This window comes from Squalius cephalus (assembly GCF_949319135.1).
Source record: "Squalius cephalus genome assembly, chromosome: 12".
NCBI classification, from domain to species: Eukaryota; Metazoa; Chordata; class Actinopteri; order Cypriniformes; family Leuciscidae; genus Squalius; species Squalius cephalus.
Genome location: NC_137133.1, coordinates 38342017 through 38369516, shown reverse-complemented (window position 1 = coordinate 38369516; position 27500 = coordinate 38342017). Strand labels below are relative to the sequence as shown.

Here is a 27500-nt window from a genome sequence, read left to right as displayed (position 1 = left end):
TGGGATGCAGTGGTGTAAAGTGTGGGATGCAGTGGTGTGAAGAGTGGGATGCAGTGGTGTAAAGCGTGGGATTCGGTGGTGTAAAGCGTGGGATGCAGTGGTGTAAAGCGTGGGATTCAGTGGTGTAAAGCGTGGGATGCAGTGGTGTAAAGCGTGGGATGCAGTGGTGTAAAGCGTGGGATGCAGTGGTGTAAAGCGTCAGAGGCAGTGGTGTAAAGCATGGGATGCAGTGGTGTAAAGCGTGGGATGCAGTGGTGTAAAGCGTGGGATGCAGTGGTGTAAAGCGTGGGATGCAGTGGTGTAAAGCGTCAGAGGCAGTGGTGTAAAGCGTGGGATGCAGTGGTGTAAAGTGTGGGATGCAGTGGTGTAAAGCGTGGGATGCAGTGGTGTAAAGTGTGGGATTCAGTGGTGTAAAGCGTCAGAGGCAGTGGTGTAAAGCGTGGGATGCAGTGGTGTAAAGCGTGGGATGCAGTGGTGTAAAGCGTGGGATGCAGTGGTGTAAAGCCTGGGATGCAGTGGTGTAAAGCGTAGGATGCAGTGGTGTAAAGAGTGGGGTGCAGTGGTGTAAAGCGTGGGATGCAGTGGTGTAAAGCGTGGGATGCAGTGGTGTAAAGCGTGAGATGCAGTGGTGTAAAGCGTGGGATGCAGTGGATTAAAGCATGGGATGCAGTGGTGTAAAGCGTGGGATGCAGTGGTGTAAAGCGTGGGATGCATTGGTGTAAAGCGTGGGATGCAGTGGTGTAAAGCGTCAGAGGCAGTGGTGTAAAGCGTGGGATGCAGTGGTGTAAAGCGTGGGGTGCAGTGGTGTAAAGCGTGGGATGCAGTGGTGTAAAGCGTGGAATGCAGTGTGGTGTAAAGCGTGGGATGCAGTGGTGTAAAGCGTGGGATGCAGTGGTGTAAAGCGTGGGGTGCAGTGGTGTAAAGTGTGGGATGCAGTGGAGTAAAGCGTGGGATGCAGTGGAGTAAAGCGTGGGATGCAGTGGAGTAAAGCGTGGGATGCAGTGGTGTAAAGCATGGGATGCAGTGATGTAAAGCGTGGGATGCAGTGGTGTAAAGCGTGGGATGCAGTGGCGTAAAGCATGGGATGCAGTGGTGTAAAGCGTGGGATGCAGTGGTGTAAAGCGTGGGGTGCAGTGGTGTAAAGCGTGGGGTGCAGTGGTGTAAAGCGTGGGATGCAGTGGCGTAAAGCATGGGATGCAGTGGTGTAGGATGCAGTGGAGTAAAGCGTGGGATGCAGTGGTGTAAAGCGTGGGGTGCAGTGGTGTAGGATGCAGTGGAGTAAAGCGTGGGATGCAGTGGTGTAAAGCGTGGAATGCAGTGTGGTGTAAAGCGTGGGATGCAGTGGTGTAAAGCGTGGGGTGCAGTGGTGTAAAGTGTGGGATGCAGTGGAGTAAAGCGTGGGATGCAGTGGAGTAAAGCGTGGGATGCAGTGGTGTAAAGCGCGGGATGCAGTGCTGTAAAGCGTGGGATGCAGTGGCGTAAAGCATGGGATGCAGTGGTGTAAAGCGTGGGATGCAGTGCTGTAAAGCGTGGGATGCAGTGGCGTAAAGCATGGGATGCAGTGGTGTAAAGCGTGGGATGCAGTGCTGTAAAGCGTGGGATGCAGTGGCGTAAAGCATGGGATGCAGTGGTGTAAAGCGTGGGATGCAGTGGTGTAAAGCGTGGGGTGCAGTGGTGTAGGATGCAGTGGAGTAAAGCGTGGGATGCAGTGTGGTGTAAAGCGTGGGATGCAGTGGTGTAAAGCGTGGGGTGCAGTGGTGTAAAGCGTGAGATGCAGTGGTGTAAAGCGTGGGATGCAGTGGAGTAAAGCCTGGGATGCAGTGGTGTGAAGCATGGGATGCAGTGGTGTAAAGCGTGGGATGCAGTGGTGTAAAGCGTGGGGTGCAGTGGTGTAGGATGCAGTGGAGTAAAGCGTGGGATGCAGTGGTGTAAAGCGTGGAATGCAGTGTGGTGTAAAGCGTGGGATGCAGTGGTGTAAAGCGTGGGATGCAGTGGAGTAAAGCGTGGGATGCAGTGGAGTAAAGCGTGGGATGCAGTGGTGTAAAGCATGGGATGCAGTGATGTAAAGCGTGGGATGCAGTGGTGTAAAGCGTGGGATGCAGTGGCGTAAAGCATGGGATGCAGTGGTGTAAAGCGTGGGATGCAGTGGTGTAAAGCGTGGGGTGCAGTGGTGTAAAGCGTGGGGTGCAGTGGTGTAAAGCGTGGGATGCAGTGGCGTAAAGCGTGGGATGCAGTGGTGTAAAGCGTGGGGTGCAGTGGTGTAGGATGCAGTGGAGTAAAGCGTGGGATGCAGTGGTGTAAAGCGTGGAATGCAGTGTGGTGTAAAGCGTGGGATGCAGTGGTGTAAAGCGTGGGGTGCAGTGGTGTAAAGTGTGGGATGCAGTGGAGTAAAGCGTGGGATGCAGTGGAGTAAAGCGTGGGATGCAGTGGTGTAAAGCATGGGATGCAGTGATGTAAAGCGTGGGATGCAGTGGTGTAAAGCGTGGGATGCAGTGGCGTAAAGCATGGGATGCAGTGGTGTAAAGCGTGGGATGCAGTGGTGTAAAGCGTGGGGTGCAGTGGTGTAAAGCGTGGGGTGCAGTGGTGTAAAGCGTGGGATGCAGTGGCGTAAAGCATGGGATGCAGTGGAGTAAAGCGTGGGATGCAGTGGTGTAAAGCGTGGGGTGCAGTGGTGTAAAGCGTGGGGTGCAGTGGTGTAAAGAGTGGGATGCAGTGGTGTAAAGCGTGGGATGCAGTGGCGTAAAGCATGGGATGCAGTGGAGTAAAGCGTGGGATGCAGTGGTGTAAAGCGTGGGATGCAGTGGTGTAAAGCGTGGGGTGCAGTGGTGTAAAGCGTGGGGTGCAGTGGTGTAGGATGCAGTGGAGTAAAGCGTGGGATGCAGTGGAGTAAAGCGTGGGATGCAGTGGTGTAAAGCGTGGGATGCAGTGGAGTAAAGCGTGGGATGCAGTGGTGTAAAGCGTGGGATGCAGTGGTGTAAAGCGTGGGATGCAGTGGTGTAAAGCGTGGGATGCAGTGGTGTAAAGCGTGGGATGCAGTGGTGTAAAGCGTGGGATGCAGTGGTGTAAAGCGTGGGATGCAGTGGATTAAAGCGTGGGATGCAGTGGATTAAAGCGTGGGATGCAGTGGTGTAAAGCGTGGGATGCAGTGGAGTAAAGCGTGGGATGCAGTGGAGTAAAGCGTGGGATGCAGTGGTGTAAAGCGTGGGATGCAGTGGTGTAAAGCGTGGGATGCAGTGGTGTAAAGCGTGGGATGCAGTGGTGTAAAGCGTGGGATGCAGTGGATTAAAGCGTGGGATGCAGTGGATTAAAGCGTGGGATGCAGTGGAGTAGAGCGTGGGATGCAGTGGTGTAAAGCGTGGGATGCAATAGTGTAAAGCTTGGGATGCATTAACTGTCATGAAATGAAATGTTACTATGCAAAAAATCTTAAAGGTCCTAACAACAGGCTTCATTTTCTTCGCACAAAATATGATTGCTTATATTTTGGCCTGAACAGTTCTTGACAGTTTGATGAGATTCACACAAATGACTTCATCGTAATTGTGCCTTTAATAATCATTTAGGCTGCGATGTGCCAAAGGCTCTACCCTTCACAGCCAAATGAGAGCTGTGATATAAACCTGATCTACATTTCACAGACTAACAGCCTCAAAGAGACACAAGAAACGTCGTTTCACAAGGAGCTCCTTTGGTGTGACAATCAATATTTAAAATCACACTGGACTGATGAACTGATTCTGGAAGCAAAGTTGAGGATTTCATGCTGCTTTCAGAACGAGCGCTAGAACAGCAGTTATACTCCCTCACCACTCTTTCACAATAAGGCAAAGACACACACACACACACACACACACACACTCAAACACTCACACTCACTCACCTCTAACGATGATGGTAGTGGATTTCTTGGCCGGGTTTCCCACATTGTTGCTGGCGACGCACCCGTAGAGCCCGGCGTCCTCGGAGGAGACCGCGGGAATCGTGAGGGTCCCGTCCTTCATCAGGCTCTTCTCCGGCAGAGATCCGGCACTGCTGGTCCAGGTGAGGCTCGGCTCCGGCTCTCCTCCGGTGCTGATGCACACCAGAGACACCGTCTGGCCCGGGTTCACCACGATCGGGTCCTCCACCAACAGCTTAATGGAGGCCGGAGCTGCAGAACGACATCATTTGTTGCCATTGCTAATTGTTCTGTTTTAATTACTTGGTGTTTACTTGTCTTTAATAATGCTTGAAATTTATATTAGTTAAGCTAAAATTACACAATTATGTTACCTTTTTTAGTTTATGTGTATTGTTTCTTTGTCTTCTGTTAAGGTTTTTTTTTTATTTTATTTTTTTATCATATTGTAAAGCGACCTTGTGTTTGTAGAAAGGCACTATATAAAATAAACATATTATTATTATTTAAGTGTTCTTTAGCCTGTTGATTTTTGTTCATCATATTCAGCTTCAATTAAATGTTTTGCAATAATATTAAATGTGAATGATATCTGTTTTTCTTTTTTTACCTTTTACGAATTTAAGAATCGATAAGAATCGGAATCGAAATCATTAAAATTCAAACGATATCAAACCCTACTTAAGATTATCAGCTATTGGTATTGGCCGTAATATTGTCATAACTATGAATATGCATTTGCTTTTATTAGTCCTTTTTTAGGCAAGGCAAGTTTATTTATGTAGCACTATGTATTTATATAACACATATTACACTATGGCAATTCAAAGTGCTTTACACAGAAAGGAATTAAAATCACAAATAATCACAAAATAAAAGCAAGGAAAATTAAAACAGCTATAAAAGGAATTAAAAGAGAGATATGATACAGTTATAAAACGATTTAAAAGTATCACCAGTGTATTTTTCTTCAGGTCAGTCCTATATTCGTAATAAAAACCTGTATAAATGTCCGCAGCAATATATTGTCCTTTTAACAGTTAAGGGGTTTTCCAGTGCCGTTTCAGTCCTTTCCATATAAAAGTCTTCTCTAGTTACTGACTCACTCATAAAGACAGTCTTTGCCGCCATCTAATGGTGAAATAATGTAACTTCTGTTGCTGTTCATGGTCAGGGACTATTTTTTTTTAGTTGTTTAGTCATTTTTTAGTGATTTTACTTTATGAAAGTTGCACTAATACATATTTTTTGGCTTTACTATTTGAATTGTGTGGTATCCGTGTTATAAAAGCAATAAGGTACTCGAGGCTAGAGCTGTATCGTGAATAAGTCACGTCTGACTCCACTTCACGTCGAGCCTAACAACACCCTTCATATGTGACTTATTCACGATACAGCTCTAGCCTCGTGTACCTTATTGCTTACTTACTTCACTGTGAGTATATCGGCGCCTGAAGAGCCTCACCTGTTTTATTGGTCAGTCTGAAGACGACTTTGCGGTCAGCGATGCCGCACACGTTTCGTACGGAGGCGATGCAACTGTAGTTGGCGTAGTCCTTGGGTCTCAGGTTCTTCAACTTCAGGATCTTCGTTTCCCCCTGGAGCTCAGAGCGAGAGACAGAGAGAAATGTGTGCAAATGTGTGCTTCAATGCGCTTAATAGAATAGATGCGGCAGAACTGGAATCAAGTAGATTGAAAATATATAAATAAAAACAAATTAAAACTATTGAGGTGTCTAAGACCAACATCTAGCTACTGGAGTGCCTCAGGGCTCAGTGCTGGGACCGCTTCTCTTCTGCATCTACATGTCATCCCTAGGATCTGTCATTCAGAAACATGGTTTTTCCCATCACTGCTATGCTGATAACTCTACTTCTCATTCCAGACAGAGGATCTGACGGGAGCCGCTCGCATCTCAGCCTGCCTGATAGACATCTCTTCAACTAAACCTTGAGAAGACAGAACTGTTGTTCTGTGGTCTCGGCCAACCCAACACTACACCACAACTTCTCCATTCAGCTATAGGTTCATCATCCATAACTCCATCCAGGACAGCCAGGAACCTTGGAGTTGTGATTGACGATCAGTTAAACTTTACAGACCACATTGCTAGAACTGCCCGGTCCTGAAGATTTGCCTTATACAACATGAAGAGGATCAGGCCCTTCCTATAGGAGCTATACAACTCCTGGTCCAAGCTCTTGTTCTCTCCAGACTGGACTATTGTAATGCTCTCTCCTTCCAGCATCGGTCAAACCTCTACAACTGATCCAGATGCTGCAGCAAGAGTGGTGTTGTGGTCCCATCCATAAGAGGCACTAGAGATGTAATAATATATCGTGTCACAATATAGCGCAAATAAAAAAATGCAACAATATGTATCGTGGATAGTGACAATATGTATTGTGGATAGTTCACCCAAAATAACACTTTTAAAAGAGTTTTAGTGTCAGTACTACATTAAACTACTATACATAATGTTGAATATAATGTATAATAATGCAATGGGGGAATATTTGTGGGTCCTGATAATGCCAAATGTCTGATGTTACCAGTAAAAAGTGGCCTACATTATTTTATATATATATAGTCAGTGAAAGAGTGCAAGCAGATTCGTCTAAAATAGTATTTTCAGCTTCAGAATCATGAATATTGTTATTCTGGTGTCTCTATTGTCCTGTGCTTTTGGTTTCCAGCACCTAGTCCAAGACTATTCATTTACACACACAATTTAATATCAAATCTAGCATTTTAATCCAGAGTACATTTTTTGTTAACCTTTTATCATATGTCTTGGAGTATCGCAATAATATCGTGAGTTCAGTATCGTGATATGTATCGAATCGTGTCATGACTATCATTACGCCCCTAAGAGGCACAGTTAACTTTTTTATGGTTTTAATTTCAGTTTTAGTTAACTATAATAACCATGTTTCAATACATTTTAACTAATTGAATATTGCTTGTTCCACAGCCATATTTAAATAATGTTAATGCCTATATTTTCACAGTGAACACAACTGTGCTGATTCTGAACAACTTGAATAAATGCATTTTAAAAACATGATTATTTAAATAAAATCAAATAGATGCAAATTATAAAACCATGCAATGTTTCTGACCTTGTCTGACAAATATGCATCACGTTACGTTTATTCGTTTATGCTAAAACTGTGCAATGCAAAATCTTACTGTAAATTTAGGCCTGCACGTGTTGAGTGGGTTTACTAAATAAAAATGCCAGCAACTAAATCCTAACATACAAAACAAAAAACACAGTGCATGAAGGACGTGCGTTCGCAGTACAGCATTATATCATGAACTTCTCAAAGTGCGAGAAACGCATCGGACGCTCGAAGGCATCAGTCGCCGACAGCTTTCATCAGCGCCGCGAGTTCATCATTAATCTGCATCTCATTACCGTTCCACTGCAAATCCATTCACTGCGTTGCTCATTTCAAAGACAACCTTTGGAATTTTAATTTGCGGAAACGATAAATGCGTCGGCGGTGCCTTATCGTGTTTCTCCACCGCCATACGGCACCGAAACGCAGGGGGTCTTTAGGCCCATCGGTCCTGAGAGCTTGTAAAGCATCTTCCCATCCGAGAGAAACACAGAGCGCTGGCTTTGATGTGGCGTCCCACTCATCACTGTAGATTAGAATATCAGACAGATACAGTCCTCACATCTAAGAGCTTCCCTGGCTTTCATATTCCGACGATCATTCACCCTCTCCCCAAACGTAATTTCATTATGCGGACTCTGTCTATGTCACCTCCTCGTCTGCGTCCGGCTGATATCGTCCTCGCCGCTCGCCTGTCAAGATCCTGATGGGAAACCAATTGGAATAAAAATCCACAAACGAGATCAGAGAGACAGAAAGAATGAACATGTCTAAATAGGAGACGTGTGTGTGTGCATGTGCTGAAAAATTACTTTCATCGGACAGTTTTATCATTGAACTTTGACGTTTATGTGTTTGATTATTACACACATCCAGTATTCTGAGAAGAAAATGTTCTACATGGTTCTGACGGTATGGGATTATTTGATGAATTTAGTTTCAGTTAATTCATTTAGTTGTAATTCATTTTTAATTTAAATTACATTTAATGAATTAAACAGCTTTATGAAATAACCCATTAAACATGAAAGCATTTAAGATATTTCTCTTTAGATAGAACATTTTTGGCATAAAGGGTTCTTTAAAATGAAGTCAAGAACCCTAGAGCTCTATATAGAACAATCTATCACTCTTTATTTTGATAGTCCACTTTAGATATTCTACTATAAGTAACTTTGCAACTACATGTCAACAGAATATACTGTTTACTTAGTATCACTTTAGTTTGACATTTTGAAGTAACTTTGCAAGTACAAGTCAACTAACCCTATCTACTAATACTCTAATGAGAGGTAGTTGACATGTGGTTGTGGTCACAGTTAGTATAAGTGTACTATCAAAAATAAAGGGTGTTTTTAAAGATGTACAGATAAATAATAAACATAATAATCAATAAACAGAAGATAACAACCCTGGCAGAAGTTATGAACAAACTTTCCAGTAATGTTAATTAGAAGAATTATCTGCTCTATTATTTATACATCATTTATGGAATGTTTTTTCTGAATCATTTTATTTGGATGTTTAACATTTTTTAAATGTAACAGAATGTGTCGGAATGTTCAGAGAACATTTAAAAGTAACATTCCCATTATGCAAAATGGAATGTTCATTTAAAAAAAAAAAAAAAAGAAGAAGATTCAGAGAACCGTAAGAAATAAAGATTTCTTCACTGTAACGAAGCGTGGTGTGAGTGAGACTGGATCTCCAGTTCCTCCCGTCCCGTGACAGACACGCGATAAAGAGAAACAGAGAGACAGGACGAGTGAGCGAGACTATAGCTGTTCTCATGACATCTACAGCGAAACAACACGAGCTCCTGACGGCTTCCACTGACACACACACTCTTTTCTCGCGCGTGTGAAACCTTGGGATGACGTTTAGTGCCAAAGCAAATGAAAAAGGGCTTTAGACGAGCTTGATCTGTGCGCTTTCTGAGGAAGAGCTCATCACAGTCCTCACATACTGATGCTATCCACTGATTCCAGTCTCTTCTGCTCACCACAGCTGCGATTATTTGATTAGAAATACAGTAAAAATTGTGAAATATTATTCTAATGTAAATCATCTGTTCTCTATGTGAATATATAGTAAAGTGTAATTTATTCCTGTGATCAAAGCTGAATGTTCAGCATCATTACTCCAGTCTTCAGTGTCACATGATCCTTCAGAAATCACTCTAATATGAGGAGTTGATGATCAAGAAACATTTATGATTATTATCAGTGTCATATTTCCGTGGAAACCATCATACATTTTATTTTTCATGATTCTTTGATGAATGGAAAGTTAAAAAGCACAGCGTTTATTTGAAATAGAATGTTTTTGTAACATTATTAATGTCTTTACCGTCAGTTTTGATCAATTTAATATGTCCCTGATGAATAAAAACATTAATTTCTTTAATATGCAATAAAAAAAAAATCACCTAGAAATTGCTAGTAAATTTCACAAATAATTACAACCACACTGAATACAGTATTTCTTGTAAAACTTACTCCAATAATCTTTGTTTTAATTGCAACATTATATTCGTCTACTTTGATACTGTACAATGACCATATTCAGGTACTTCAAAGAATATCATTTACATGAATTAATTTAGCAGATATATTACCAACATGGTACAATGCAAGAAAATGATATTCTTCGTCCATATTTTTTTCTTGCTTTCAAGTTTCCAGGTCAGAATCTTGTTTTCCCTTTGAATTAACATTTTTCTGACCCCATTGGCAGATATTTGTTCTTGTTTTAAGCAAAAACTCATTTCTTCAAGGCTTTATATCTTCACTCATTTTGCTTCTCCAGTAAACGCATCTTGATTTAAGCATGTTCACAAGCTTGTGCTGGAAAACAACAGTATTACTTTCAACAAGGGTTATACCACCCCATAGTTGGGTTACTCGTTGGGTTATTTTTAACCCAACATCATTAAGTGAGCAGAATGGTACAATGCAAAAAAAAAAAAAAAAAAAAAAAAAAAAAATATATATATATATATATATATGTTTTCCATTTGAATTAACATTATTCACAAACTCACTTCATTTTGATACATTTCTTCACGGCTACTATCTTCACTGATTTTGCTTCTCCAGTAAACGCATCTTGATTTAAGCATGTTCACAAGCGTGTGCTGGAAAACAACAGTATTACTTTCAGCAAGGGTTTCATTCTTACCTGGGTAAAGAAGGGCTCGTAGATCTCCACGCCTTTATCGGATCCTTGCGAGAGAACGTCTCGTCCTCGGTTCCAGCTGTAGCGGATGGGTGGGTTTGAGTTGGCCACGCATCGCAGGAACACCGTCCGCTCGTAGTAGAACTGCTCTTTCGCTTCCCCGATGCTCTGATGAACCGTCACCACGGGCTCGTCCAGATCTGAAGAAACACGACAGCGTCTCAGTACATCTCATTTCATTTTGCATTTATTTTTTATTTCGAACAACAAAAGATCCAAATAAAAGAAAATGTAAAAATACAATAAGTATGTTGCAACATACCGAAAGAAAAAAACAATATCTATAAAGTATTATAACAATTATTTCAATATGTTCGAAAAGGAGCGGGATAAAGCTTATTATTTCTGCCACTAAAGTCTATGTAAATATTTGTTTCTGGTGAGTGTGTGACACTTGACACACTTTTTCCCCATCGCATATTTTAGCAAACATCATAAATTAGGTATCAGTCGAAAGATTAAACCCTGTAGTCAATAATCGTATCCCCCTCATCTTTGATCACCAAACGGACATATTTTTGTGTAACTCGACACCCTTGCCTCATTTAGTATTCGCGGTGCAATGACTATGCAAATGAGCCCCGCCTCCACTCACTCCCTCAGCTCAGAGATCCACTGGTTGACGATCACACGTTGATCTGATTGGTTACAAGGTAGTTTGTGACGTCAGAAACACCAGCGATTTCAAAGCGTGTTTTTGAGACTGTCTTTGGTTCACTGCAGTTTTAAGGAGGAAATACTCAGCAATGCTGTCGACTTATGAACTTACACATGCTTTGTCTTAAAGCGGATTAAAAACACCACACCGACACATAAACAAGCTGAATTTCCAGCACAGCACCAGTTCTGTATGCTCGTGAATCTGCTCGACTAGCAACAGAAGATAAAGATTTCCTCCGCTGTCACAGAGAGAGTGAAATACTGCGACTGACGAAATCACTCAACACTTTCATCGGCTTTTCCAAGAGGAGAAAGAGCATCATTTCAGGTGCTGCCGGTTTCGCTCTATTTATACGTTCCTCTGGAGGACAGATTGACGTCGTTGATCAATGACCTGACAGAGCGATCCTTCACGCGAGGGACGCTGAACACACACCAGCTGGACCTCCAGTGTCCTCCACACACACACTTATGACAGCATCAGCTTTAGCACATGCTTATTCCCACCGGACAGAGGTTCTCTCTTAGTGTTCTTGAGGCTTAAAGGAAATTTCAGGTAAATTTAGTTGAAGTTGAGATGTTTCTTCTAGTATATCCAGTAGTGGCCAAAAATGATGCCCCTTCAAGTTTGATTAAAGCATCAAAATATGAGGAAAATATTTTAGACACCTTATATTTTCTGTTTCTTTTGTTTTTTGATTTACATTACAGTTTTTTTCCAATTGCTAACACAGAATTTTGCAAACTAGGCTGGTTTTATCAAAATATCAAAACACAACCACACACCCAAACTGCAAAATACCTCATATATCCTGCAAAATGAAGTATGCAACCAAAACTACATATAGCATTATCAAAATCAAACTTTTGCACGAAATGCCACACACTTCATTCATATTAGCAGATTTTTGTCTAACCAACTACACACTGTTGGGCATAATGAAGAGCACTCATCTTTAGGGCCCTATTTTATCGATCTGAAACGAAAGTAACTTTGTGGGCGGATCTCAAATGAGATCCAAAATAGGTTGTTTGTACAACCGCAAATCTAAAATGGGTTGGTCTGAAGTAGCTTCGGATTTGCCAGACGCGGTTCACAGCCGAGGAGACCGGCGTTCTCGTCAGGGCCGTAAAACACAGAGAAGTGACATTGGGGATGGAGAAACACACCCAGATTAGCTTCGGTTAAACAGGCGTATGATAATTTGGGTAAATGTGTAAGCTAGATTTATGCCTATTTTTTAACATCTTCATGGACACAACAATGATTTCCCTCGTGTGTTAATATTGTTTCTTGTAATAATGTATGATTTTCTAAAAATGAAAACTGCTGCGTCTGTGTTGATGAGAGAAGCAAAGTGTGTGTGTGTTGTGCTCACACTACATTATGGCCAAGCATGCGCCCTTAAAATAGCATCTGAATAACACGCGCCACTGACTTTAGACGAGGTTTCTCCTGGTCAGTGGCGGAATTGTTTTCTGAAACTGCAAAATAGCACCAGGGAACGTTCGCGCCGGAACACGCCTCCTCTTTTCCCTGAACCGCCCCCGGGAGCGCAAGTTCATTCCCTAATTTACAGACGTGCGTCTGTGGAGGGAAGAGTTCGCTGTGCGTCGGGTGAGAAATAGGAATGATACATGCGTCGTGTACAAAGTCAATTGTGCTGTGTGCGAGATAGGGCCCTTAGTATGCTTTGCCATAATACTAAAATAGTTCAAATTGTAGAAAGTTCTTCAGATTGTTCACATGCACAGAAATATTTGCAGATACACACTAATGCTGTTGAAACATTTATTTATTTATTTTTCACCAAACAAGTCAGTGCAACATATGCACAGCAGAAATATTTACATTGGACTGAACAAAAATATGCTCACAAAAAACAGTAAACTGAAAAGATTGAAGTGTTAACAGTTAAGCATTGATGTGTTTAGCTGATGACACATGTATCATGTAGTGTCATTTTGAATGTGACTTGTCAGTGACTATGTCAGATTGTTATCAGATTGTTGTGTGTTACGCAGAGAACCGTGTTCAGTGCGTTTAAAAAGTGCCATTTTGAATTGCAAAATGTGTGTAAAGCAGAAAATGTGTTTACACTTTAGGAGACTTGAGAAGGTTTTGCTCTGTGTGTGTCAGTATATAATCGTGCTGTGCATGTCAGTTTAGTGTGTTAGCAATTGGAAAAAAATGTAAAGTGGGTTTATTAGGCTGCTGTCACTTTAAGATCTAACGCACATCACACGCATCCCATGTTCTCACAACTCTTTACGTTCATTTAAGACTTCATTTAACTCATTTAAGACTGTGCTTGCAAGGATACTCGACAAAACAGGCATTTTGGCATTATTGCGTGTGTTTTTGCCCTTTTAAGAGCTTATCTGAAGCAGCTTTCTGTGCATGTGTGTGTGTGTTTGTGTGTGTATATATATATATATATATATACGCAGACACAGAATTAATGATGGCATATATGTGTATATGTATATATCCTAAACATCTTAAAATATCATGAATGAATTTGCTCAAGGGCACCTCAGTCCTCTCTCTCTCTCTCTTTCTCTTTCTCTTTCTCTTTCTCTTTCTCTTTCTCTCTGTATATGTATATATATATATATATATATATATAGAGAGAGAGAGAGAGAGAGAGAGAGAGAGAGAGAGAGAGAGAGAGGGAGATTACTGGAAATATCTGAGAAGAATTTTTGATTTTGAGATATGCTTCATGATTCTCCTAAAACCCCTAGAGAGGAAAAAAGACACAGATGAATCAATAGTGATATATATATAATATAGTCAAACAATAAGAGTCTAGATCTGCGGCATTCAGCTCAATGACTGCAGACTGAAGAATATGAGGACAATATGAGGAGAATCTGATGAGAAACGTTGCTGAGATCTGTAGAGGAGCCGAGCCTCAGCTTTTTTACGCTCTCTAATTTTTCACATATCTGTCTAGGAGAAATTATTGAGATATTAAAGAGACTGTGCGCGTGATTCTTCTTTGAGATGAGTGTTTAACAGCGCAGAATTGGACAGATTTACTGGTTTCTCACGGAAATGTTCTCATGCGTGAAATCCAAATGACACTTATAGTAAATCTAATGTCATTTCACTTGCTATTAATACTTTAAAGACATGCATTTGCATAACCGGGTGAGTTCATTAGTGTGAAGTGCAATATTTTCATCATGAACTCCAGCAAGTTTGACCAGCAAATGCCAGATATCATGGATCTGAATCAAAACTGAATACAGCTGACCTTTCCATCCCATAACGACACTAATAACATCCTCTACTTACACCATTAAGAAATACTGAACAGATTTTAGTGTCTCCTCTGGCTCGCCGAAGACCCGAACGTAATCAGCGAGTGGACGCTGCCACCCTGAATGCTGATTCCTCAGTTTCATTAAGACATGTTCTGCACCGTAGGCCCTTAATCAAAATCTAGAGGCGGTCAATAATTCATCCAGGATCCATTATCGCAAAGCAGGTAGGAGCAATTACCTTCACGAAGACAGCTACATGCACACAATGAAGCCATTGAGTCGGGGCGTTTTGGCAGGGTAGATTGTTTTAAATAAATACACTGATTCATTACAGCGATGTGGAGCTTGTCTGCCATTTTTGTTTCAGTTGGAATGAAGGTTTGTTTGATTATGCAACTAGATTTGAGAGTTAGGCTTCTGCATAGTTCACTGCGACTCCTGAATCTCACATGCAGTCACTGTTTTGAGGTCTAAAATTTTAAAGTTTAACATTGTATTTCCAGTATTGCTATTGTACAAAATTAATAATAGAGACATTCATTTTTAAATATATAATTGTCAGCTGTATTCAAAGTCAGCCACATGTGGTTTTTGACCATTGAAAATGGGTCAAATTCAACAATTTACTCACATTGAGATCCTCATATCTCTGGGATTGAATCATATTAGGCCTTAAAAATGGAGATGCCAAGAGAAAAGTTTGTTGAAAACCAGAATCTAAAAGCATATTAAGATATCTTTAATACTTCTTGAGTTAGAGGCATGCAAACTTTGGAAAAAGAACATGTTTGGCTCTCAGGTACATAGAAGAGGGAAACAAGATACATTTCTAGTTTCGACATTATGTTTTTTTTCTTTAGATATTCCTCTTTAAAAGAAAAAAAGTAGCAGTGGTATGGAAAGTGACCCACATTTGGTTTTTAACCACTGAAAATGTGAACAATTTACTCATGAAGCCAGATTGAGATCCTCATATCTCTGGAACTGAACCATATTGGGTATCAAAATTGGAGATACAAAGAGAATTGTTTGTTGAAAACCAGAATCTAAAAGCATATTAAGATATCTTTAATACTTATTGAGTTACAGGCATGCAAACTTTGGAAAAAGAACATGTTTGGCTCTCAGGTACATAGAAGAGGGAAACAAGATACATTTCTAGTTTCGACATTATGTTTTTTTTCTTTAGATATTCCTCTTTAAAAGAAAAAAAGTAGCAGTGGTATGGAAAGTGACTCACATTTGGTTTTTAACCACTGAAAATGTGAACAATTTACTCATGAAGCCTGATTGAGATCCTCATATCGCTGGAACTGAACCATATTGGGTATCAAAATTGGAGATACAAAGAGAATTGTTTGTTGAAAACAAGAATCTAAAAGCATATTAAGATATCTTTAATACTTATTGAGTTACAGGCATGCAGACTTTGGAAAAAGAGCATGATTGACTCAGGAACAGAAGAGGGAGAACGAGATAAGTTTCTAGTTTCAACATTATTTGTACTTCAAACATTCCTCTTTAAACGAAAAAAGTATCAGCTGTATATGCAAAGTCACCCACGTTTTGTTTTTGACCACTGAAAATGGGTAAAATTCAACAATTTACTCATGGATTCACATTGAGATCCTCATATCTCTGGGATTGAATCATATTAGACCTTAACAATGGAGATGCCAAGAGGAAAGTTTGTTGAAAACCAGAATCTAAAAGCATATTATGATATCTTTAATACTTCTTGAGTTACAGGCGTCCAAACTTTGGAAAACAAATATATTTGTCACTCAGACAGGTCCGTTGTAATGCAAATGTTTTGACAGAGGGAAACGATAAATTAACATTATTTGTTCTTCAAACATTCCTCTTTAAAAGACAAAAAGTAGCAGTGCTATGGAAAGTGACCCACATTTGTTTTTTCACCACTGAAAATGTGAACAATTTACTCATGGAGCCACACTGAGATCCTCATATCTCTGGAATTGATCCATATTGGGCATTAAAATTGGGGATACCGAGAGAAATGTTTGTTAAGAACCAAAATCTGAAAGGATGTTGAGATATTAATCCTTCTTGAGTTACAGCCATGCAAACTTAAAAAAAAAAAAAGTGCTTATTCACATTTTTGAACTGTCACCATTGGCATTTAATGCAACAAGTATTGTCTAAGTCAGCAGATTTCACTAATAAACCTGTGTGTAAAAAATAAAATAATGAAACTGCCATCTTTCTAAAGTAATTTTTCCCCTCCTGTAATTTGGCTCTAAATTAAAATTTTCATTTTGACCCCCTCTACAACAAAATAGTGGATTACTCCATAAATATTCATCCATGGCATTTAATTGTTTGGCTTTTTTCTCCCTATAATGGAAGCTAGCCTCTCAAAGCCACTATTTTTACACAGAAAACAGGCGCACAAATGTCAGCCGGGTCTCCGGTGTCGCGTGTAATCCAGTCAGGACACTGATTAGTGTCGCCCGGTCGGGGTGAATTTAATTCCAGCGCTGTAACCGGCAGCTTGATAGGCCTGATGGGGTTTTCTCTATAATGACGCCCTATAGATTACAGCAGGAGATCGCTGTGCGTTTGATTAAACTCACAGTCTGCGCCGTCGAGTTGTGATGGCATCTAACGGAGAGATAGAGTGAAGAGAAATACTCGATTCTTACCCTCCGCAAGCTTATTAAAGCCTCGTGCTGCTTTATTAAAGTTTTCAAACCTTTAACATGGATTAAACTCAACATTTCTTTGTCTGCAGTTTTGGTCCTCCATATACTTTTTGAAATTAATACGTTTTTTTATCAAGGATGCATTAAATTGATCAAAAGTGATATTAAGGGCATTTATAATGTTGCAAAGAATTCTATTACTACTAATGCTGTTCTTTTGAACTTTCTATCTTCAAAGAATCCTGAAAAATATAATGTATGACAGTTTTCACAGTAATGATGCTGAAAGTTCAGCTTTGATCGCAGGAATAAATTACACTATATATTCACATAGAAAACAGCTGATTTACATTGGAATAATATTTCACAATTTTTACTGTATTTTTGATCAAATAAATGCAACCTTGCTGAGCAGAAAACTTCACCAAAATATCACTAAACCTTTGAGCTACTTAACACAACAGCATGAGACATGTTTTCATCTGCAGCTGTAGAATAAAAACACAAATCTGCTTTGCATTGCAGGTAATTGCATGGCATCAAAACAGCCACGCTGTAGCAAAAGGTTGATGATATTTTGTTTGAAATTCATCATATTCTTAAGCCGGTGCACAAATTTACATATTTATCCTTGTTTGCTCCCAGGGCCCAATTCAAGTTCATTAATAAATAAACTACACACGGCAGAAGATGCACATCAGCAGAAAGCATTTACTCATTATCTTAAAGCCACTTAACACTGCACTCTTAAAAAAAAAAAAAAAAAAAACGGTAAAATTTATGGTAAAAAGAATCGGCAGCTGTGCTTTCCAGAATTTTACCTTAAAAAATTGTATAGCAATGTTTTAAGTTTTATGGATTGAACTTATGTTTACAGTAAAAATCAAGCTGTTTTCGTGCGTGTATCTTTAAATGCAAATGAGCTGCTGGTCCCCGCCCCCTTTCCAGAAGAGGGCGGAGCCTTTACAGCTCGTGCCTCAGATGGAAACAACAAAACAAGAAATGTGCAGAAAAACTGAGTAAGAACATGGTAATTAACAGTGTTGAGCTATAGTAATGATGAGCAAACAGCAGTGATGGAAGATTACGCGGCTGTTTGATGAAATCATAGATCAGACTAAGAAACTCAGATGGTTTAATGGTGAAAAAGGCTATTACCTGAAGATAAACCATTAAATTTATCATCGCCGTGTCCATCTAAAACAGCCTTACTCATTAACTTAGTGTAGGTTTTACAGATTGAACTTGTTTTTACAGTAAAAAAAACCTGAGTGTATCTTTAAATGCAAATGAGCTGCTGGTCCCGCCCCCTTTTCAGGAAGAGGGTGGAGCCTTTACAGCTCGTGCCTCGGATGGCAACAACAAAACAGGGCAAACATCATAGGGCCGTTTTCAGAAATGTATAGAAAAACTGAGTAAGAACATGGTAATTAACAGTGTTGAGCTATAGTAATGATGAGTAAACAGCAGTGATGGAAGAATCAGCGGCTGTTTGATGAAATCATAGATCAGACTAAGAAACTCAGATTTAAAAAAGGCTTTTACCTGAAGCTAAACCACTAACTTTCTCATCGCCACGTCCATCTAAAAACAGCCTGTGGTCTTGCCTGTACAGAGAAGGAGAACAGGTTTTATATTTTCCCCCCCGCTGAGCTCAAACACACACTTGATGGATGATCGCACATATCAGGAGCGGATGCTGAAACCCTGACCCTCGCAGGCGTGAGATGAAGTGTCCGGACGACCCGGACACTGCGCTGGGATCAGTTTTCAGATGAAAGCTGCTTTTGCCAAGACAGAACTCGGCTTAGAATTCGACGCATTAAAACGCAGCGCACAAACCGAACTCCCTCGACTGCAATTATGCATTCAGCAAAACCCAATCGATGGATCCTCTCCATCTCAAACCGCAGGCTTTTACAACACGCTGCCATGCTATAACTGTCAAATGCACTTCATTAAAAACAAAAATATGGAAGCCACGCTCATTATTGTAAGCTTTCCTGGTCCATTATTCATGAATGTGAATCTACTGTATGGACTTCGGTTGAGAGGGGCTCTTGTAAACAAATGCAACTCTGCAGTCAAGAAACGTTTCATTTCTGAGACTGCGAAAAAATGATATTCTTCCACAGTATTTCAGCACAAATATCTAAACACTCTGAAATCAGGATACATTTACTGGAGAAGCACAATGACTGAAGATGTTAAGTCAAACATGCATCATAATGAAGTGAGTTTGTGCTGCGAATAAGAACAAATGTCTTTCATGAGGTCAGAAAAATAAGCTTAATTCAAAGGGGAGACAAGTTTATTTTTCTGACTCCATTGACAAATATTTCTTCTTATTTTCAGCACAAATTCATTTTTCAGACTCAATATCTTCAGTCATTTTGCTTCTCCAGTAAATGCATCTTGATTTAAGAATGTTTAGATGTTTGTGCTGAAAAAACGAGACAGAAACACTGAGGAAGAGCATCATTTATTTTTGTACTGAGAAGCATCGCCACATTAAAGGTCCTGTTTTTTGTGTGTTTTTGAAGCTTTGATTGTGTTTACAGTGTGCAAATGTAACATGTGTTCATGTTTCGCGTGTAAAAAAACACAGTATTTTTCACACAATTTACTTATCTGTATACCGCTGTTTTCACTGTCCTAAGAACGGGCTGATGACTTCCTTGTTCTCTGAAGTCCCTCCTTCAGAAACACATAACGAGTTCTGATTGTGCCAGTGGTTCCTGCGTTGTGATTCGACAGCAGCTGAGCGCACGTTGCCCGGAAAGGTCTCGCCTCTTACCATAACGTGGAGATGCATGCGCATAAATTGTAACCATTGCTCTCTAAGTACAGCGTCCCTGGGAAGGCCAAACAAAGGTGATTGGACTCCGGGATGAAAATAACAGCGTCTCGACGACATGGCGACAAACACACTCTACAAACGCAACTCTTCCTCTTCTCCGTGGGAGCACAACAAGACCACGCCCCCTTTTTTTGTGTATTCCTGTGGGCGGAGGTTAGTCAAAACACTGTTCTAGTGATGTCAATAAAGCAGGAAGTAGAGGGATGTAGTCCAAACCGGCCGTTCACTGTAGGCGACTTCTGTTAAATAAAATATCTCGCTTGGCATTGAACTTTGAGCTTTATAATTTTACAGATATTATTTATGCTCTAACAGCAACATTACACACTAACTAAAGTTTGAAACATGGGATCATGAAGAACGGGACCTTTAAAGATTATGGGCCCTATTTTAACGATCTGAAACACAAGTATCAAATGCGAAACGCAAGTAACTTTGTGGTCGGATCTCGGAAATGTGTTGATCTGAAGCAGCTTCATTACTCATAGGTGTGGTTTGGGCGTAACGTGAAATAAACCAATCAGAGCGACATCTCACATTCCCTTTAAGAGCAGGCGAGCTTGTTCCATGGCGGATTGCTATTATAACGGCGGATTTGCAGGAGCGGTTCACAGCCGAGGAGACCGGCGTTCCCGTCAGGGCCGTAAAACACAGAGAAGTGACATTGGGGATGGAGAAACACACCCAGATTAGCTTTGGTTAAACAGGCGTATGCTAATTTGGGTAAATGTGTAAGCTAGATTTATGCCTATTTTTCACATCTTCATGGACACCACAATGATTTCCCTCGTGTGGTAATATTTTTACTTGTAATAATGTTTAGACGAGGTTTCTCCTGGTCAGTGGCGGAATTGTTTTCTGAAACTGCAAAATAGCACCAGGGAACGTTTGTGCCGGATCACGCCTCCTCTTTTCACTGAACCGCCCCCGGGAGCGCAAGTTCATTCCCTAATTTACCGACGTGCGTCTGTGGAGGGAAAAGTCCGCTGTGCGCGGGTGTGAAATAGGAATGAAACATGCATCGGCGTACAAAGTCAATTGCGCTGGGTGCGAGATAGGGCCCTGTGTGTAGTAATAACTGCTTTTAAACAATCTGAAGTGTATAAAGCGCTGTGTAAATAATGGTGACTTGAGTTAAAACGTCATTTGTTTTGTAAACATAGAGGGCCCAATCTGCTGGTATTATTAAAGGTTAAAAATAACAAATTAAATTAAATATAATGTAGTTTTTGTTATAATAACAATTATTTAATGACATAAGTAAAAATATAATAAATATGTAATATAGTGCTCAGCAAAATCTCCTCTCTAGCTATTTTTTCTATTCAATTAACATGCTATGGCTTTCCTGAGGTAAATGTAACGTTATGTGTTCTCCTGCTGTTATATTGACCTCTTTCCGTGGTTGAAAAACACTAATTGGTCGATATTATGTATACTTTCGGTAAGTTGTACTGCATCTTTAAATAAAAAAGTAACAGATGATCGGTTCACGTGCACTTGAACTGAGGCGCTCAGCGATCTGTCACGTCACATTTACAAGCGCCAAACGTATTTTTGTCTGAATTTCGTAATAAAATTGACGAAATCTAAGAGCTGAGAATTAGTTTAATATTAAAAGTACCTCTTTGCTCAATTTTTCTGTGCGTGAGAAAATGGATATGTGTCGTGAGAGCGTGTGAAAAGTGTCAAGTGTCAATTGTGTGAGTCTCACGGTCAATGCGTGAGAGTTGGCAGCCCTGTATATATATATATATATACTGTATATATATTAGCATGTTATAACATTTTGATATCATGATTAACATGTGTTTAACATGATTATCATGTTGTTATGATGATTCACATGTTGCCAGCATGAACACATTGCTAGCATGTTTTAACATGTTGCTAGCATAATTGACATGTTACTAACATGATTAGCATGGTATTAGCATGTTGTTAACATGTTTAGCATGTTGTTAGCATGATTTAACATGTTGCTAATATGTTGCTAGCATGATTTAACATGTCGTTTGCTTGAATTGGCAAATTTCTATCATGTTTTAACACATTACTATTATGAATAAGCACATTGCTATCATGTTTCTAATATAATTTAACATGTTGCTATCATGATTAGCTTGTTATTTGCATGATTAACATGTTGTTAACATGTTTTAGCATGTTGTTAACATGATTAGCATCTTGCTAGCATGATTTAACATGTTGCTATATGCTGCTGACATGATTTTACAGGTTTGCTAACATGATTTCATATGTTGCTAGCTTGAATTGGCGCATTTCTACCATGTTGTAACAGATTGCTACTATGAATTAGCACGTTGCTATCATGTTTCTAACATTATTTAACACATTGCAAGCATGATTTAAGACATTGCTAGCATGTTGCTAGCTAACACTTTTCTAGCATGAATTGACATTTAGCTAACATGCTTAGCATGTTTTAGCAATGTTGTCCTAGGATAGTCGTTAAAGGAGAACTCGTTTTTTTGTACATTTGGAGTGCTGTCAATACAGAGAACAACGACAAAAATCGGTGTTGCCTACACCGTGTTATCCTCTTTTTAAAATGTGCACCCTGTTGACTTCAATGGGGCAAGTTTTAAACCTGCTTTTAGCCTCTTAACATCCTTGATGTGTCATTACAAGTGCACAGGTCATGTGAGTGATTCCTTCAGAGTGAACACGGGTGAATCTGACTGCAGTAGATGTGAAAGATATGAATAAAAATGATATTTATTTAGCCAGCGCACATACCTGTATTTACATCCTGTTTTCGGCTGAAGTCCGAAGTAGTCGATTGCCGAGTTCACGCGCATATGTTTAGTTATCTATGATCACGCGCGTGAACTCGGCAATCGACTACTGTGGAATTCAACCGAAAACAGGATGTAAATACAGGTATGTGCGCTGGCTAAATAAACATCATTTTTATTCATATCTTTCACACGTCTCAGAAGAAGAAGAAGAATAACAGGGGAGTGAGTTAATCTTGGACTCATTGGATGCTTTCAAAACTCCTACAAAGCAACTCTTAATATCATAAATACATTTTTAAAATTCATAAAATCTTTTAAGCTTAATTCTAACATAAACTCTGTATCCAAGGGTATTTGTCTTTATTATCAGTAATCACAAGTTTCTGATCACTATAGTCTCTCGCTAAAGGACGTATATGTGTGTGTGTTTGTATACGTGTGTGTGTGTGTGTGTGTGTGTGTGTGTGTGTGTGTGTGTGTGTTTGTATGCGTGCATGTGTTTGTTCGTATGCGTGCATGTGTTTGTTCGTATGCGTGTGTGTGTATGTGTGTGTGTGTGTGTGTGTTCGTATGCGTGTGTGTGTGTGTTCGTATGCGTGCGTGTGTGTGTTTGTATGCGTGCGTGTGTGTGTGTGTGTGTGTGTGTTCGTATTCGTGTGGGTGTGTGTGTTTGTATGCATGTGTGTGTGTGTGTGTTTGTAAGCGTGTGGGTGTGTGTGTTTGTATGCGTGTGTGTGTGTGTGTGTTCATAAGCGTGTGGGTGTGTGTGTTTGTATGCGTGCGTGTGCGTGTTCATATGCGTGTGTGTGTTTGCTTCAGCGTCCTGCTGCTTGAGATTCAACGAGTGTAAAACAAGTCCTGAATAATGCAGAGGACATTCTCATCTGAGAGCAGGACGACGAGAGACTGCTTTACACTCTTCTGAAAACAACATGAAAAAACTCTGAACGAAACAATATTCCTCATTATAACAATTCATGCGCAGAATAAAGGGGCGGGGCCTGGTTGAGTGAGTTAGTAGTGTGTTAAACTGGTGGTTTTGGAAAGGGGAGGGGCATTTCCCAAACACTCGAAGCGCTCGACCAATCAACACACTGCTCCAGCCGACCAATCAGAGCACAGTGTGCTTTTCAGAAGGAGGGGCTTCATAGAGACAGGAAGTAAACAGAGCGTTCCTGACAGACTGGGAAGAGAGGAGCCGCAACAATGGAGAATATGAGGAGAATAATCAACATTCTAGCAGGAAAACCTGTTCTAGTAGAGACCAAACACAACATCAAAACAATGTGAAAGGTTGTGTTAACATGGTAAAATAATACCAGCATTACAGGATTAATGTCAACACACTAACACAAGACAGGTTGCAATACACAACATACTGAGTGTGATTCTGCATCAAAAAGACACACATACAGTATAATAAAGCAGAGCATCAGCTTCATCAGTTTCTCGTTTCTCGTCTCTTTCAAAAACAACCTCTCAAGACTAATTAAACACTAAACCGATGAGTTTAAAGTGATCAGTCCAGGTCTCACTTCACACTTCACCTGATATATGGTCGATGTCAAACTAAAGTACACATCCCTCGGCATGTGCATTATTAATAATTCACACTAATTACCCACGCCTACTAAATCAAGCATCAGCATTACTAATGTTAGTGATTGGAACTAACTAACCGAAGCAAACAGAACCAGAAAGATTTATTTGTGGGCGTTGATTGAATTTAATGGTGCATTGCGTAATATTTAGGAGGATCTGTTGACAGAAGTGCAATATTACATACATAACACTGTTTTCAGTGGTGTATAAAGAGCTTACATAATGAACCATTATGTTTTTATTAGCTTAGAAAGAGGCATTTCTCTCCACACACACTGCGGGTCCGCTTACATCCACATGTTTCTACAGGAGCCCTGAACGGACAAACGCGTTTCGTCACTGTGTTGTTCTGACTAAGTCAGCGAATAAAACACTGACACAATGATGAACAAGTAACAATAATATTCTAAATAACATAATTTTACTGAATAATTAAGTAAACATACTTTCTTAATTTATCTCTGTAAAGAAACCTCATTGTTTAACTGGCTACTCCCTGCTGTCTCAGACGACGACATCACTTCCTGTCGGCCACCGTAACTTCTGTTTGGTGCAGTTCACAACCTCACCACTAGATGCACTAAAAATTACACACTGCACCTTTAAAACTAATAATGAGGGATGCATTCAGTCATAGGGCCCCTATTATTATTGTAACTACATGTTATATATATAGGGCCCTATCTCGCACCCAGCGCAATTGACTTTGTACAGCGACGCACGTATCATTCCTATTTCTCACCCGCGCACAGCGGACTTTTCCCTCCACAGACGCACGTCAGTAAATTAGGGAATGAACTTGCGCTCCCGGGGGCGGTTCAGCGAAAAGAGGAGGCGTGATCCGGAGCAAACGTTCCCTGGTGCTGTTTTGCAGTTTCAGGAAACAATTCCGCCACTGACCAGGAGAAACCTCGTCTAAAGTCAGCGGCGCGTTGCGCATGTTATTCAGATGCTATTTTAAGGGCGCATGCTTGGCCATAATGTAGTGTGTGCACAACACACATACACTTTGCTTCTCTCATCTACACAGATGCAGCAGTTCTCATATTTGCAAATCATACATTATTACAAGAAACAATATTAACACACGAGGGAAATCATTGTGGTGTCCATGAAGATGTGAAAAATAGGCATAAATCTAGCTTACACATTTACCCAAATTATCATACGCCTGTTTAACCGAAGCTAATCTGGGTGTGTTTCTCCATCCCCAATGTCACTTCTCTGTGTTTTACGGCCCTGACGAGAACGCCGGTCTCCTCGGCTGTGAACCGCTCCTGGCAAATCCGCCGTTATAATAGCAATCCGCCATGGAACAAGCTCGCCTGCTCTTAAAGGGAATGTGAGATGTCGCTCTGATTGGTTTATTTCACGTTACGCCCAAACCACACCTATGAGTAATGAAGCTGCTTCAGACCAACACATTTCCGAGATCCGACCACAAAGTTACTTGCGTTTCGCGTTTGATACTTGCGTTTCAGATCGTTAAAATAGGGCCCATATTGTTTGTGTCATATCGTTAAATCTGTCATTTAGGCTCGTTCTCTGCACGTCTTTATAAGGACCGGCTTTCTTCATCAGTGACTGGAGCTTTGATTGATTTAAGACTCATAATGAGGCATTTTTTGTGCAAATAGACATTTTATAAAATCGTTAAATCTGTCAATGAATCATTCTCTGCTTCATGTTGCTCTTCTTCGTTCGGTGTGGGTGTTGATGGGTCTCAGACGGACCTCAGACTCTTCCTCCGGAGATGAAGATGAGGGAATAATGAGAGCCACAGGGAAGTGAGAGGAGTAATGAATCTCTTCCTCTGTTCTCTCTCGGAGACAGTGGCGTCTGCCGGCCTTCATCACCTCCACAATTCATCTCTACGGAAAACAAGCCACTGACCCGCGGCGCTCGACACCAAACTCACACCACCACCAAAACAAGACAAAACAAACGGCCGGGACGAAGCGCTACACGTAATTGACCGAATCAAGACATCCAGTATTGAAAGCAGAGCTCAAGGAACCTAGAAACCAGTATTTTGCTCTGCTAGTATTGGAGAACTGCAGAAAATGTTTCTCTTCAGCTGCTTTCATATAAAGAATAATTTCATTAAAGTCCCCCTGTGGTGTAAATCCAGCTTTTAATGTTGTTTATATGTCTATGTGGTGTTTTTAATCTGCTTTAAGACAAAGCATGTGTAAATTCATAAGTCGACAGCATTGCTGAGTATTTCCTCCTTAAAACTGCAGTGAACCAAAGACAGTCTCAAAAACACGCTTTGAAATCGAGTATTTCATTTAACAAGTTAACCATACCCCACTTATTATTTTTATTTTTTTACTGCCACTTTTTTATTCACAATGTTGTAAATCTCTCTTTTTTCTAATCAGACCTCTCACTTAACCTTCTTTGCTTTCAATTATGAAATGATTCTAATGAAAAATTTCAAATGATCTTCCCTGGACTTACTTTTCAAAATTAGTAATAAAACAATTAATCTTGACAACAGGGAAAGGAAATATGTTTGCTTAGCCTACCGTCAAACACTACAATTTATGAGTTTAATATCATGTTTTGCTCCAAAATCACAAAACATGTCCGTCGTGTTTGAAATTACTTCTGTGGTTTCATGTTGCTTCTTGTGGGAATATATTATTTTATTAAATTCTATCATACAGGCTATGTTGATTAGCATTGCATTAAAGGGATAGTTCACCCAAAAAGGAAAATTAGCCTCTGATTTACTCTCCCTGAAGTCATCGTAGGTGTATATGACATTCTTCTTTCAGACGAATACAATCAGAGTTATATTAAAAAATGTCCTGGCTCTTCCAAGCTTTATAATGGCAGTGAACGGCTGTAAAAAATTGGAAACCCCCCAAAAAGTGCATCAATTCATGATAAAAAAAAAAAAAAAAAAATACACTGCCATTATAAAGCTTGGAAGAGCCAGGACATTTTGTAATATAACTCGTCTGAGAGAAGAATGTCATATACACCTACGATGACTTGATGAGTAAATCGTGGGCTAATTTTCCTTTTTGGGTGAGCTATCCCTTTAAAGACATACATCATTCTTATGAAAATACCTGAGATAGCTTGAAGAACACAGCCATCATGTGTTTGTCTTCATGTTTCATCAGTCAAAACGTCTCTATCTGCATGTTATTATATCCATATAAGGCATTTCCTGAAACGTCATGAGTTTAATACTTCTATGAATCTCACTTGTGGACATTCTGCGTGAGGGATGAATCAGGACTGGATGAAACAGATCTGACATGACAGTGTTTAGCGCTCCATATCACTATCATCTGCCCATTTTGGGCAAAAATAGAAAAATAATACTGAAGTACTTTGTAACGTAGTTACTCGAGTAGTTTTTAAGCAAACTACTTATTTACTCCTTACTTGAGTCATAT

The 27500-nt window shown here is 40.2% G+C and overlaps 1 protein-coding gene across 4 annotated transcripts in view; it reads right to left on the bottom strand.

Annotated features, from left to right (window-relative positions):
• LOC307168745 (MAM domain-containing glycosylphosphatidylinositol anchor protein 2) overlaps positions 1-27500 on the bottom strand; it is a 192416-nt gene that overhangs the window by 76881 nt on the left and 88035 nt on the right. For 2 of the 4 annotated variants that reach the window (XM_079888980.1, XM_079888978.1), the window contains exons 4-6: positions 10205-10401; positions 5364-5496; positions 3881-4150 (exon numbers count right to left, since the gene is read on the bottom strand). In XM_079888980.1, coding sequence (XP_079745106.1) covers positions 3881-4150; positions 5364-5496; positions 10205-10401 — 600 coding nt within the window. Of the gene's footprint in view, positions 1-3880; positions 4151-5363; positions 5503-10204; positions 10402-27500 lie in introns of all 4 variants that reach the window. The other 2 variants (XM_079888977.1, XM_079888979.1) reach the window with 1 other exon arrangement.